The 15,763-nt window shown below is 33.3% G+C and overlaps 1 protein-coding gene across 8 annotated transcripts in view; it reads right to left on the minus strand.

Annotated features, from left to right (window-relative positions):
* Positions 1 to 15,763, minus strand: part of FAM172A (family with sequence similarity 172 member A) — a 429,997-nt gene that overhangs the window by 318,538 nt on the left and 95,696 nt on the right. For 5 of the 8 annotated variants that reach the window (XM_043593699.1, XM_043593680.1, XM_043593690.1 and 2 more), the window contains 2 exons: positions 5,310 to 5,375; positions 160 to 351 (listed from right to left, as the gene is read on the minus strand). The exons of 2 other annotated variants lie outside the window; for them this stretch is intronic. In XM_043593699.1, coding sequence (XP_043449634.1) covers positions 160 to 351; positions 5,310 to 5,375 — 258 coding nt within the window. The remainder of the gene's footprint in view (positions 1 to 159; positions 352 to 5,309; positions 5,376 to 15,763) is intronic. One more of the 8 variants, XM_043593714.1, reaches the window with a different exon arrangement.

Here is a 15,763-nt window from a genome sequence, read left to right on the forward strand (position 1 = left end):
TAACTGCAAAATAATACAGGATAATTTTTCACGACAAATAAAAAACAATTTAAAGATAGGATGATGTTTAGAATGTACTTTTGAAGAGACAGGATAAAATAACTTATAATAAAACAGAGCTATAAAATGTCAAAAAAATATAAAAGAAATTGCACTTACATCCATAGCTCTCTTAATAAAAGGTATCTGTGTGCCACTGTCCAGATCTTCATTTATAATAAGCCTTCTAGCCCACTGACCTGCCCTGACAACACCACTACCATGAATTAAAACCATCAGTTTCTGTGGATTTGTCAAAGCATCCTCACTCATAAAGATAAAACTCTTTGGTTCACTCTCAGTGGCATCTACCTGTAATTAAAAAAAATTAAGTAATAAATAAATGTTTTCTGATCAAGCAAAGGCATAAATGAGAAAACAACTCATGGCTACCATAAATTATAGAATGGCTATTCCAGAATTATAGAAGTAAAAACCTTTAAAAAATTAAAATATTCATTATTTATTAGAGATTAACAATTACACATGAGGTGGGTGAGCATAAAAGACATGAGAGTAATATGCAAAAGAATATTTGAAATATATCTCTTTATATTATAGGTTTAGTATTATAATACAAATGAGAATAACTGATTTTTTTTAAAGCTTCCTATGGTCTAGATACTATGGTAAATGTTTCTCTCAATCACAATCTCATTAAGGTTGTACTATTATTATACTCATTTACAGATAAGGAAATTGAGGCCTAAGGAGTTTAAATAACTTGCCCCAAATCACACTATAATTCTATCACAGAAGTATATTGCACCTATAATAGAAAACAGAAAAACCCAATAGGATGATATACCTATTGGAAAATCACATATTACCCAGGAATACTACTAAGTTATTAAAAGGGGAGAGAGGGAACTATTTAAAAATTCAATCACCTACTATTCTATGTCAGTGGCCTTTGAAATTTTCTTCAGAATGTGAACACAGGCTCATATAACAATTATTTTCTGAAGGAATGTTATTTATGTATTCCTATAACCTTATCAACTAGAAATGGAAGCTCTTGTGCAGATGTCAGAGCCAGAAGCTAAAGTCTAGGTGCCTGGTCATATACATCCTCAAATAAAGAAGGTCAATCCACATACTATATAATGAAACAGCTCTTCACTTATCAATATTAGATATTCATAAATTTATGAAACTAAAAAATAGACAAAAACTCTGGACACCAAAAAAAAAATGTCCTAGATTCTAAATGTTCCCAGTCACTATTCCTGGGAAGAGAAAAATATTAAAATTTCTCTAATTCTAAAACAGACTGGTAGCCATTTGTGTAAACAGCACAAAGAGCAATTATTTCAGCAAGAAGAGCACAGCCACAGGGCTGGAAAAATATCCCTCCCTCAGTGAAGCCTTTCCTGACCACCCTATTTTAAATACCTCCCCGAGAATTCTCTAGCCCCATTCTGTTTTATTTTCCTTCATAGTACCTAGCACAGTCTAATATATTGCATGCTTTACTTTATATATGTATTGTAATTGTTTATTAACCATCTTTTCCCACCACTAGAATGCAAGTCCAGGAAGGCATGGACTTTTCTGTTTGGATCCAGCTACATTCACTATGCCTAAAGGAGAGGCTGGCACATTGTAGGCACTCAGTAAATAAAGGAATGAATAAACTTTTGGAATAAGGAATGTTATCAAGCATCACCAGTGACCTCCTTTAAATAAAAGGTATTTAACTAAATAATGAGTCTTCTTATTATAATACTTGCCTGATTCAGAAAGCATATATGGAGATGAAAATGATATATGACTATAAGAAATTTTAAAAGAGCTACACAATGCTAAGAATTAAAAAGATATAACTGTGGGGGTGCCTGGTGGCTCACTTGGTTAAGTGTCCAACTTCAGCTCAGGTCATGATCTCACAGTTTGTGGTCTGAGCATCGCATCAGGCTCTGTGCTGACAGCTCAGAGATTGGATTCTGCTTTGGATTCTGTCTCCATCTCTCTCTGCCCCTCCCTCACTCACGCTCTGTCTCTCAAAAATAAACATTAAAAAAATTTAAAAAAAACATAGCTGTATATTAGTAGCAATTAAGTATGCAGGAACAGAAGTATGAAGTGTCAAGCAGTCACATTAGCTTCTCTTGCATGCGATGTCCAGATTATGATGCTGACAGCAGGTCTGACTGAAGTGAGAGGAAGGGAAGTAGATGAGAGATGGAGAAAACCAAATGTGAGAAGAAAATTCCTTTTTACCAAAGAATGTTATATAAAAAGAGAGGAATCACTCGTTAAAATGGCTTTTTTAAAAAAGGGAAGTGGTAAGAAGAAAAATTCAACAGCAAAGCTGTCAGTGTATAATAAAACAGAGGTCAAAGAGGTTCCCAGTCATTCATTTACCAAAGAGTATGCCTAAATGTGCACAAATAAAATACCTCTTAAAATCATTGAGGCCTTAACGGATCCTGGAATGGCTATGCAAATGGACATCTGTTTATCTTAATAGAAAAAACAAACCAATAAAAAAAAAACCCAAAACTCTAAAGATATAGACTTTCTAGTAGGTTCTGATCACTATTTCTTTCTCTTTTTGACTAAGTACCCTGTTAACAAGGAACTGAGTCAACTTTTTAAGCAATGGAATGTTGGCACTTTAAATTCCACAGTAATCACCTGAAAACTGGAAGAGTGCTTATTTTCAGAAGATAAAGACGTGTTTTTTATATTACAATGCTGTTCAAGAATATTTAAAGGGCTGCAAATTAAGGTAGCCGTGAATAGATGAATAAAAGTTTTACTGGAACGTGCAGAAGAACTGACTTTAAAAACATGAAAACACCAGAATATTCAGGGGGAAAAAAAAAAACAATGAAAATGACAAATGTAGTGGTATTAATGATTAAGGAGTAAGAGCAGTATTTGAGATAGTCACTGGCTTATATTCATCTGAATTCAACACAGAATTCTTAAAGTTGGTATCTATAACTTTCTCTGTATAAAGTTAGTGCTGAGTTTAACCAGTACAATATCTATATGGTTAAAACATAATTTTCATCATTAGCTTAATTGAGTTTGAAACTGGCTGTTCAGGCCATTGTCTTCAAACAGTGGTAATTCATTAACTGAGCTTTCATTAAGGAGTGCATATAAAAGTCATTCTAGTGCACTACCTCACTTTATTGACCAGTCAAATTCAAAGACCAACTGATCAGTGAGAACAATTTTTAGCAGTTAATCATTCACTTTAGGATACTCATGAACCCCACTAATTGTGATGATTATTTAAATATGACTGAATAAAATGAACAAAAATTTATAATCAAGTTACTAATTTATGTAATCTAAAATTCTATACAAGTGTGAGACACTACAATTGAGAATAATGTGTACATGAAAATATATGTAGGGTAGGGAGTAAACATAATACATGATCATAATCTTTACCATCATATCATGGGTTTCCACAGGGTGTTGTTATTTATGAAAAGAAAAAAAAAGGGAAGAAAAGAGAAGAGTCTCTCTTTCCTTATTAAATAGTTCTATAAAACTAAAACTTAGTTCATCATCAGAGAAAAAAAAACTTTGGTGCTATTCCTATAATAAAAAGAACAACTCTGATACAAAACAAAACAAAACAAAACAAAACAAAACAAAACAAAACAAAACAAAAGACACTTTCAATGCTGGCTTTGGGATTTAAGAGAACTCAGGAGAAAATAATTACACAAGAAAAATTTCACAACTATACAAAATATATGACGACAATTTGAGGAGAGATATTAATTTCCTAAAACAAACCAAAAAACTTTGGTTTCTTTTCAGTTCATGAAAATAGGAAATCTTTGCTAACCAAAAATGGACATGACACTATACGTCTCATTTAGTGTAAAGCTTTTTCTATGTTAATTAGCTTTATAGTCTAAATTTAAATGAGAGGAAAATAATCAGATCTATAAAACAAAGTCTTCTTAAACCTCATCCCAGGCTTTCTATAAATAAAATAGTAAAACTTAATCATATAACATAATCTATAGGCCAAATATCTTCTGATTTCTCCTGGAAATCTAAGGGACAGAAGTGAGTTTAAAAGTTCCGTGTAACTGCATGTATTATAGAGTTAAATGACTCAATATTAATTGTGTTGTAACAATAAATAAACCTAAGTCTCTTTAAATATCATTCTTCAGAAACTTTGAAAGAAATAAAATTAACACGAAAGGTAGACTGAACAAAAGGAAGAAAAGTTTCCAAATAAATGAGGGTTAGTGTAGCTATTGCACAGAATGATATATTATTCACTAGTATATCACAAGCACTTGGAACAGTGCCCAGCACCTAAAAGACACTTAAACAAATATTTGTTGAATAAATGAATAAATGATTAGCATTGTGACCTAGCATTTTAGCTTACTTATGTAAAACTAAATATAAGATAGATTTTCCTTTTAAATATTGAAGTATGAATTAATTTGTGAGGATAAATATTATTAAGAAATCCTCAAACGCTCCAATTCATAGAGTAACATTATCCAAGGAATTTAAAAATCTCATGCAAAATTTCACGTAAACAAAGTAATTATATGCACAGTTTTGTGCCTTAAATTAATTATTCATTAAGCCTTCCAGATTTTTATATATCATAAAATCAGAGAGTTGTCAGCAATATCAAGGATCATGTAATCTAGTACCACCATCATTTCACATATAAGATAACTATTTCTTCAGTTTTTTGCTTACTATTTCAGGTTTTACATTAAAACACTTTTTTGCAAATTTGATACTGAGAACAAATCTCAAACTTTTTCAACTATAAAATGGCAAAATGTATAAAATTTGAAAAGAATGCTCTGCAAAAACCAGGAAGCATGAGGAATGAATGTGGGAATATCCAGAGGAAATAACATGGACATGAAAATATAAACAATCAAGAAATATTTAAAGAGATGGTGTATTTGTAGTGCAACAATAAGTACCTTAGTTTACTTCAAATATGTAAGTAAAAATAAATTATATAAATTAAACGAGAACGGGCAGATGGGGTAGTCCTTTTAAATGCATCACCTTTTTCAAAAAAGTCTGGTTATTAGTATTTTTTGCCTCTACATTTAAAAGTACTACTTTCAAAGAACTATTGTGCACAATGAAATGCGGTATACAGATGTATTTAATATTATCATTATCAATATCAACATATTAGAACCTTAACATTTAAACTTACCACAGTTAAACTAATATAACCATTTTCTCCTGAATTGAAAACTAACTCATTTGGAAGTTTAAGCATTTTTAAAAACAGGACTTACTGGTATAGAGATTTTTTTCAAATTACAGTCCTTTTCCAGGAGCTCATATACATATTTCGTGATGATCTAGGTAGGGGGGGGAAAAAACACATTAAGATGTAATGTCATCCATTATCAAAACCCACATGAATTATTATGTTATTACTCTGAATGAGTTTCTATCTTTGAATGTTTTCCCTCCAGTTTTATTGAGAAATAATTGACATGCATCTCTGTAAGTTTAAGGCATTACAGCATGATGGTTTCATCTACATATACTGTGAGATGATTACAACAGGTTCGGCTAACCTCCAACTTCTCAGGTAGATAAAACAAAAAGAAAATAAAGAACAAAAATTTTAAAAAGGAAAAAAACTTTCTCCTTGTGATGAGAACCCTTAGGATTTATTCTCTTAAAAACTCCTCTATGTATCCGACATAGTGATCATGTTGTACACTACATCCCTAGTACTTACTTATTTCATAACTGAAAAGTTTTGATACTAAATTTGGAGACTTCTTACTGATTACCTGTGATGGCATACTTCTTGCTGCTGTGTACCTTAATACTGTGTACTTGCTGCTGTGTACCTTAATAACTGTGAACCTTAATACTAAAATTTAGGGCCACTTAATATAAACTCACAAAAATATACAAGGACTTTCTGCTTTTCAAGGCAATACTCTGCTTTTTTCAGTGTTTCTAGAACCTATTTCCCTACAATTTCCATATAGGAATAGTATCTGATTTGTATTTCCATATAGGAATTTGTATCTTGACTAAATTCTAACAGCTCTTTTGTATTTACTGAATCAAAAAGTGAAAGGTCAGAGGTATTCTAAACAAAAAAAAAGGAAAATTATTCCAGAAAAATCTGGCACCAATTAGTATTATTGTTTGCAGCAGGCAGAAACACAGTTCCCCAAAGATGTCCACACTCTAACTCCAGAAACCTATTCATATTTTCTGTTACATGGTAAAAGGAACTTTGCAGATATGATTAAGGTGAAGGACCAGAGATGGGGAGATTTTCCTGGATTATCCAAATTGGCCCAATCTAATCCTTTAACTCCTTAAAAGTGGAAGATCATAGAAGAAGAAAGGGATGTAAAGTGAAAAGACCTTGAATGGTCATTGCTGGTTTTGAAGTTGGAGGAAGGAGACCATAAACCAAATGTGGTGGCTTCTAAAAGGCACGATAACCTTTAAACAGCCAGTAAGAAAAGAAGACCTCAGTTCTGTATTTACAAGGAACTGAATTCTGCCAACAACTCAAATAAGCAGTAAGTGGATTCTCTCCTAGAGCCTCCAAAAAGGAATATAGCCTGTGCATACCTTGATTTCAGTCTGGTGACAATCATACTGGACCTCTGACCTACAGAAGTAGGAGGTAGTATATTTGTGTGGTTTTAAGCCATTGAATTTACAGTAATTTGTTACCATAAAACTAGAAAGCTAATGTACTATTTCTATGAAGAACAGGAAAGAGATGCTGAGTAAAAGCAATGATTTAATAGATTTCAATGGTCATTTTAAGGAGTGTCGTTCCCTCAAAAAAAAAAATCTTTAATCATCTATGCACAATATCTCAGAGGATAATTTTAGCAGCAACATAATTAAAACTCAAATTTTATGAAGCAAAATAAGAAGATGATTTTTTTTTAGAAAATTAAGATGTCTTAAATTTTTTTTTTTTTTTCAACGTTTATTTATTTTTGGGACAGAGAGAGACAGAGCATGAACGGGGGAGGGGCAGAGAGAGAGGGAGACACAGAATTGGAAACAGGCTCCAGGCTCTGAGCCATCAGCCCAGAGCCCGACGTGGGGCTCGAACTCACGGACCGCGAGATCGTGACCTGGCTGAAGTCGGACGCTTAACCGACTGCGCCACCCAGGCGCCCCAGAAAATTAAGATGTCTTGAAGGAGGTGAAAATCCTCTCTTCTATGTATATGTATTAATTCATTTTGAAAGAGTATAGTAGATGCATGCTAGAACATCACTTCCTTGACTAATAATGATAATTTCAAACACTACAACACTCACTATACTAGTATGAGGCAGTATTTAATAGTTACTAATCAAATAGTATTCCCATATCTTAATGTAGTAGTCAAAATTATGTTCATTATACTGTTACCCGAAGGCAGCAGTGTTGTAAACTGGAAAAAATAAACTAAAAATATGTAGGGTCAGACAAAAGTATGTATGAAGTCATATAATGCTCTGCCACTTCAAGAAAAATAACTAAATGAGATTAGCTAAAATGAGTAGCTTATAATTTCCAAAAATTTCCTATTACCTATGAATCACAAAAGATCCTTACATTTAAAGCAATAATAAAAACAATTAAACTTAGTTCAAACCCAAATGACTTCTACCACTAAGCAAAATACTTCAGAGACGTAATTTGAGAATTCAATAATTAAACTATTTCAGCAGTTCATACCTTAAGTCAATATGAAATACAATATTACAATTAATTCTCAACTTTCCTCTACACCATAATATAAAACAATTCAAACACTAGCTTAAGAATTAAAAACAGTAGGGGTACAGCCTTAAAGACAGAGTCTCCAAACTTTCGTGAATTTTATTTCTAGGAGCCCTACTAGGTTCTCTCTGTGAAGACTAGAGAAAAATCCCTTTTTGCTTCTAGCAGTGTGTAAGGGAAAAGTAATCATTTAAAAATATTCTAGACCTTTCTGTCTTCCTTAATAAGGCCTGCCCATAAGAGAAACTATTTTACCAGAGCCTAATTGACATGAGGGAAGGGAAATGCCCAATTCAGGCTCCCTAAAAGACTGAGACCTAATGAAGAATAGAATATTTCCTCCCACACCTCACTACATGATCCTCAGATCTGTAGTGTTCCTATAAAATGACAGGGAGTTATAGCTAAAGAACTGTAGGAGTCACACCCTATTTAAGGTCTCTAGGAAAACTCAAAGAAGGAAGATAGAAACTAAGAAGAGGAAATTTTAGCCTTGGACATGAGAGCTATATAGCAAATAGAAAACACAACCTAACTCTTAGCCAGGTAAACATAAAACTTCAAACTAATGATCCATCTACCAAAGTTCCTTTTACCCAAAACAGCATGCCCAGCTTTCAACAAAAAATAACCAGCCATAATAAAAGACAAAAAGAAACAGTCTGAAGACATAAATCTAGCATCAGAACCAGACTCAGGGCAGAAAATTTGGAATTATCAGACTTAGAATTTAAAACAACTATGATTACATGCTGAAGAATTTACTGGAAAAAGTGGGCAACATAAAAGAATAGGTAAATATGTAAGCAGAGAGATGGAAACTCTATGAAAGAATAAAAAATAAATGCTAAATAAAAAACACATAACAAAAATAAAGAATGCCTTTCATGCACTCATCAATAAATTGGACATGGCTGAGGGGGAAAAAAAAAAGAATCAGAGTTTCCAGATATGTCAATAGACAGTTCCAAAACAAAAATGTAAAGAGAAAAAAAAAAAAAAAAAAAAAACAATGAAAAAGTGGAACAGTTTATGTGAGTGGGACAACTGTAACAGGTTTAACATATGTATAATGGGAATACCCGAAGGAGGATAAAAAGAAAGGAATAAAAGAACTATGTGAAGTAAAATAATGGCTCAGAATTTCCCAAAGTTAATGACAGACACAAAACTACAGATCCAGGTAGTATAGAGAACTCCAAAAAAGATAAGTACCAAAAACAATAACTAGTTTTATCATATTAAAACTACACAAAACCAAATACAAAAAGAGTATCGGGAAAGAAGGTACACCAGGGACAAGGGGGATTCGGAGAAGTGGGGAATGTGGGGGAATTTAGCTACAGAAGAAAAAGGATAAGAATTACATCACACTTCTCTTAGAAACAATGTAAGCAAGAGGACTGAAATATTGAGTGTTGAAAGAAAAAAACCCATCAATCTCAAATTCTGTATCCAATAAAATCATGCTTCAAAAATGAAAGAGAAACAGACTTTCTCAGACAAAAAAAAAATTGAGGGAATTTTTTTGCAAGTAGAACTGCCTTGCAAAACACACTATAAGAAATTATTCACAGGGAAAGAAAATTATATAGGTCAGAATGTACCTAAAGAAAGGAATAGTATGAGAGAAAGAACCAATAAAGGTAAAATATACTTTTTTAAATTTTCTTAATTGATCTAACAGATAACAGTTTGTGCAAAATAACAGCTAGAATGTATTTTGTGATTATAGCTTATAGAAAAGTAAAATGAATGACAGCAAGGTTATTAGTTACAGGAGGCAGAAACTGAGAACACTCTGTTATAAATACTGGCACTACCTGTGAAACAGTATGCTGTTACTTGAAAGAAATAGCAGAAAGAAAAAAATTACTACTGACAATTTTCCTGGATTTCTTTTAATTCCTAAGAAGAAGCCAGATATACAAAAATAAAACCATAATGGAAAAGATAGAAAAATAATTTTAAGACTATATATTCATGAAATTGATTGTTGGCTACCAAGAGAATAATGCTTTCTAAGGAATTAGAGTCTAACTAACTTTTTCTAGCTCAGGGCTAATTGATCTAGAAACTAAACAAAGTTTTAACAAAGTGAGGAGGAATGATCAAAGAAATAGACCACAGAAGGAAGGAAAATGAAGTCTGATATACACTCTCAATGAGGTACTTCCAACAGAAAAGATATGTTCACTCTGCAATAAATTTACCTTAGAGATTTATTGAGCAATTGCTGTGTGTTTATAATGTATCTCATACATTTCAGCTTTATTTCTGATCCTTAAACAAGAAGTGAACACTGGTACCCTTTACCACTACAAAAGCACTAAAATTATTCTGGCGGCGTGGGGGAGTACAGTGGGTGACACTAAGAAGCTACCCAGAACACATTTCAGACCCTTTTGGAACTGGACTTAAGAAATTAAGTGAGATGATAAACATATACGACAAGAGATATGACTGGTTAAAAGAGAATTAATATAAATAATTAAGTGAAAATATAAAGTTCACCTTGAGAATTAATATAAATAATTAAGTGAAAATATAAAGTTCACCTTACTAAATTGTAAAGCTTCCGTTCTTTCTTACTCTGAAGAAAATCCTCTCATTAGCAACAAACTAAATTTGGCCTGATTGACTCACAGCAATAACAATTTTTATTTCACAACTTTATTAAAAATATAAGATAAAAACTTGTCTATTGGGCTTATTAGGAGAGTAAGAACTTCAGCCCAAAACACAAAATGACAAACCTCATAAATTGTTAGTCATATATACCCCTAAAGAGAATAACTAAATGTTAAGAGTATCCTGATTTGAGGTGCAAAGGTAAATAAAATGAACTGAAAGAAAAATTCTGAAAGATTTAACTATATCTCTGCCTCCTGCAATCAAAGAAAACATCAGAAAATAGATTCCATAGGTTACCTATCTGAATCATGAATTAATAAAATTTGAATTTTAAAATGTTTTAAAAGGAACAGGTTTTAAAGAGCCTTAGGCTAATCAACCTGGTAAAAATCTAGTTCTAAATGACAAAATGAAATTAAATGATTTTTACAGTAAAGCAACGGTTTACTCTCAGTTCCTACTTAACATAATAACGTACATGGTATTTTTATTAAATAGGTATTTATAGAACAGTTGAAAACAGCTTAGTTCTACCTAAGCATCTCCTTTTAATATTATTCATTTAATTAGAAAGCTCTGATTTCACAAATAAGTCAAGAGAAGTCAGTGGAGAAGTGTGACTTATAAATGTATCACAAATGTAAAAAAAAGTTTGATATTATGAGGTTTTACCATATTGGAAGTTTGACAATATTTTGGAGAGAGAATTTTGCTTTTAACACAATCCATTCTAAATTATATCTATTATGTGTTACTCAGTTCCACTTCGCTTATTAATAAAAATAACACTTAAGCTCCAAGGTGGGGATGTTGTGAGCAAGAAGGCAGTGGACTAGGAGGACCCCAGGCTCATCTAGTCCCACAAACACAACTAGATAACTATCAAATCATCCTAAACACCCCAGATATTGATCTGAAGATTAACAGAGCAAACTCCACAATTAAAGGGAGAAAAGAGGCCACAATGAAGATGTGTGTTCATCAAAAGAAAAAGAAAAACAAAACAAAACAAAATTTAATTAAGAATAAAAAAACTCCATGGCTTTTAAGAAATCAGTCTTACTCATTTTGTTTCTAAACAAATAAAGTGCAATTGGTAGGGAATTTTAGCTCTAAGCAATGACTTGACTTAGAACATGCTGTCCCCAAAACAGAAAGTTAGAAATATTCATTGTAACTTTTACTTTTAGGGCTCAACAATGGATAGCTTTATTTGGGCATAAAATTCTAGATCAATAATTATTTTCTCTGGTATTTTCTGGTTTTCATAGTTGCAGTGAAAACTTCTGCTATAGGTCTAAGTGAGCTTGTCGGTAATCAGGCTTCATTCTCTGGTTTCTTTTATAATGTTCTCTATGTCTTTCATGGACTTCAGATTCACTATCATGTCTAGGTGTGGATTTTGTCTTATTAACCTTCTTGAGGACTCAGTGTACTTCCTGAATCTTTCACCAATTCAGAATACTACCTCTTTAAGTCTTATTTCCTCTACTTGATTACATTCCTTGAGAATAAAGACTATAGCTTGCACTTGATTATACCTCACACAAAAGTGGGATTAGGTACCCAATAATCTTTTGATTTTTATTTTTCTCTAATTATTCACTACTGAAATAGCAGAAACAAGCCTAAAAAAGAGAACCTTGTAACCCAGTTGACTACTCATTTATCCTCCCAATTCTTTCTGGGGATTTCTTAGTCTCATAAATTTCAGACTAAAATCTTTGATACAATACACATGGTGTTCTCAGATTTTAAGGTGAAAAACAGTAGCTAATACGAATAAGATAGAGTTTAATTTGGGGCATTTTATAATATTTTATTTGCTGTTTATTTGCAAAAATATTGCAGCTAAAATTCAGCATGGCTGATTCCAAAGCTAGTTTATGTTGTTTTGAGAGTGACTTTTACCACTAGGTAATTTGAGCATCTGTAGTACTTTTATTGTCAGAAACACTGAATGAAATACTACAGTTTCCAGAGTATGCCACTTCTACAGCCCCTCCAGCCTCAACTCCTTCTTAATTACTATCTCTACATCCTCATAGATATAAGATACCTAGTCACTTCATAGTGCTAACTGTAAGAGTGCAATTCAGCATCAGTTTCATGTTACTGGTCTAGGAAGTGGGTAGGAGATTCTTGGCTACCTCTGAGAAAAGTCATCTCCCTTCAGTTTTTGAGGTTGTGGTTTGGTGAATGCACTAAGAGCTTAGTAGAAAGAAATCACCTACAGTTCTCTCCTTTCTAAGGTCTCATTATTCTGTCTTAGGGCTTCACCTGAGCTTTGATTAATTAAAAAATTCTTGATATCAGTATATGCACTTCTATTTGTTGCGTTGCATGTGTGTGTGTATCTCATATATTTTAATATGTATTTAAAATTTACAAATAAAATAAAACCTTGGTTTATGAGCATAATTCATTGCGGAAACATGCTTGTAATCCAAAGTACTTGTATATCAAAGTGAATTTCCCCAGAAAAAATAATGGAAGCTCAGATGATTCATTCCACAACCCAAAAAATATTCATATAAAAATGATTACAATACTGTAATATAATACAAAATAAAAAAGAAAATACAAAATATACAGAAAAATAAACAAATAACCTGCACTTACCCTTGAGAACCTTTGTGGCTGGTGTGAGGGAAATCAGAGAAAAGAGGGTTATTGTGTAGGATGCCTTTTACTATCACTAATGGATTCACTGCTATCTATTGGCTCGATGGAATCTTTTTCTTTCCTTGCAAGTTTAACAAGGAACCTATCCAATGACACTTGCTTTTGCCCCCTTTTGAGGATCATGGAAACGCAACATTGTATTGATGATTACCCACAATCCCGGAGAGAGAGAGAGAGAGAGAAGAACCATTGGCTCAGTTGTGATCATGTGACATTCAGCATCACATACTACTTATTATTGAAAGACATTGCTCATTTATCTAAAGTTAAAATTAGAAATGTGTGCTCATCTTGCAGAACACATGCAGAACAAGTTAATCGCCATCCAATGTTTTACTGTATATCCATCCATATGGATAAGACGATATAGGTGTAAATCTACATGAGTGTATACACACCCAAGCACATATACATACATATGTATATCTTATTTATTTTGATACTGACCTATCTACAGAGACTAAAAACTATCAATATACATATGCATGTATATGCACAGACACAAACACATTTGCTGAGAGACTAAGCAATGACAAAGCCATCAAGGCACAGATCTTGGTGTGTATGTGGCATATTTATGTATGTATACATATGTAAACGTTTTTCTAATAAAAGTAACCAAAGTTCATTGGAGAGAGTGTTGATTCAGAAGCTTGGGCTTTATATGCCATTCTCCATTAGAAGGAACCAAAAAATCCTAAGAGAAGAGGTTGATTTCGGGTTTGGTGGACAGAAAATTGAAATCTGAAAAAAAGGGGTTTTTTTTTGTACCAAAAAGTAGGTTATACTGAAACAGCAATGAATAAATGTTAAAAGAACACAAAAAACTGCTTGACAAGAATCCTTCTGGCCAAATGTGGAATGATTTGGACGTTAGAATGATGACAGCAACAGAGTATACAGCTCACTGAATAAGAATCTATGAGTCTGTAATAATATAAAGAACTGAATGAATAAAGTAAATAAAAAAATAAAAAGCTCTTTTTATTATTATTTCTTATTTATTTTTTTTAAATTTTTTTTTTAAGTTTGTTTATTTTTGAGACAGAGAGAGACAGAGCATGAACGGGGGAGGGAAAGAGAGAGAGGGAGACACAGAATCGGAAGCAGGCTCCAGGCTCTGAGCCATCAGCCCAGAGCCCGACGCGGGGCTCAAACTCACGGACCGTGAGATCGTGACCTGAGCTGAAGTCGGACGCTTAACCGACTGAGCCACCCAGGCGCCCCATATTATTTCTTATTTAGAGAAAGAGAGAGAGAGAGAGAGAGAGAGAGAGAGAGCGCACATATGCAGAGAGAGAATTTTAAGCAGACTCTACACTCACCATGGCGTGTGGAGCCTAATGTGGGTCTTCATCCCATGACCCTGGGATCATAACCTGAGCCGAAATCAAGATTGGACACCCAACTGACTCAGCCACTTAAAAGAAAGCTCTTTTCTTATGTAGAATGCCAACTAACATATATAGGAGAAATCATGGAAATTAAAAAACATCAGTAGATGCTAAAATTAATAGGTCAAAGTTTCATAAAGAAGATAGTCTCAAGTATCTGTCCAAAAAGTACTTATTTACAGAGAGAAAAATGATAATAACATATGGTATGATCTAACAGACATCACGAGTATCAGAGCAACCAAAACAAAAATGTACTCTTTTTTTTAAAAATTTGAATATAGTTGGCATATAATATTAATATCAGGTGTACAGCATAGTGATTCAACATTTATATATATTTTGAAATGTTCAGCACAATGTCTACTCAACATCTGTCACCGTATAATATTACTACAAGATTACTGACTATATTCATTCATTCAAAATCATGCACTCTTGATATCATATACTCAGGACAAAAAGTCACTTCCAGGGTACTTCTGTCAAAAATGCATAATCTGAATGTAATCATGAGAATACATATGACAGACTGAACTCTTCAAAAAAAATATCAACGTCAAGAAATATAAAGAAAGGCTAAAGAATGGTTCCATAGTAAAAGAGAATAAAGGGACATAACAATTAAATGCAGTGTGCAAACCTGGATTTGATCCTGGACTTGAAAATTAGCTATCAAGTACATTATATAACAACTAGCAAAATTTAAACGTGGCCTGTAGACTGCATTATACTGAATCAAAACAAAAAAATTCCCGGGGCGCCTGGGTGGCTCAACTCGTCAAGCATGTGACTTCAGCTCAGGTCATGATCTCACGATTTGTGGATTCTAGCCTTGCCTGGGGCTCTGTGCTGACAGCTCAGAGCCTGGATCCTGCTTCGGATTCTGTGTCTCCCTCTCTCTCTGTTCCTCCTCTGCTCATGCTCTCTCTGTCTCTCAAAAATAAATAAACTTGGGGTGCCTGGGTGGCGCAGTCGGTTAAGTGTCCGACTTCAGCCAGGTCACGATCTCGCGGCCTGTGAGTTCGAGCCCCGCGTCAGGCTCTGGGCTGATGGCTCAGAGCCTGGAGCCTGTTTCCGATTCTGTGTCTCCCTCTCTCTCTGCCCCTCCCCCGTTCATGCTCTGTCTCTCTCTGTCCCAAAAATAAATAAACGTTGAAAAAAAAAATTAAAAAAAAAAAATAAAATAAACTTAAAATAAAAAATTTCCTGATTCTGCTAATTGCACTGTAGTTATCAAGAGAATGTCCTTGTTCTTTGAAAATATA

Source organism: Prionailurus bengalensis, chromosome A1, assembly GCF_016509475.1.
Source record: "Prionailurus bengalensis isolate Pbe53 chromosome A1, Fcat_Pben_1.1_paternal_pri, whole genome shotgun sequence".
NCBI lineage: Eukaryota > Metazoa > Chordata > Mammalia > Carnivora > Felidae > Prionailurus > Prionailurus bengalensis.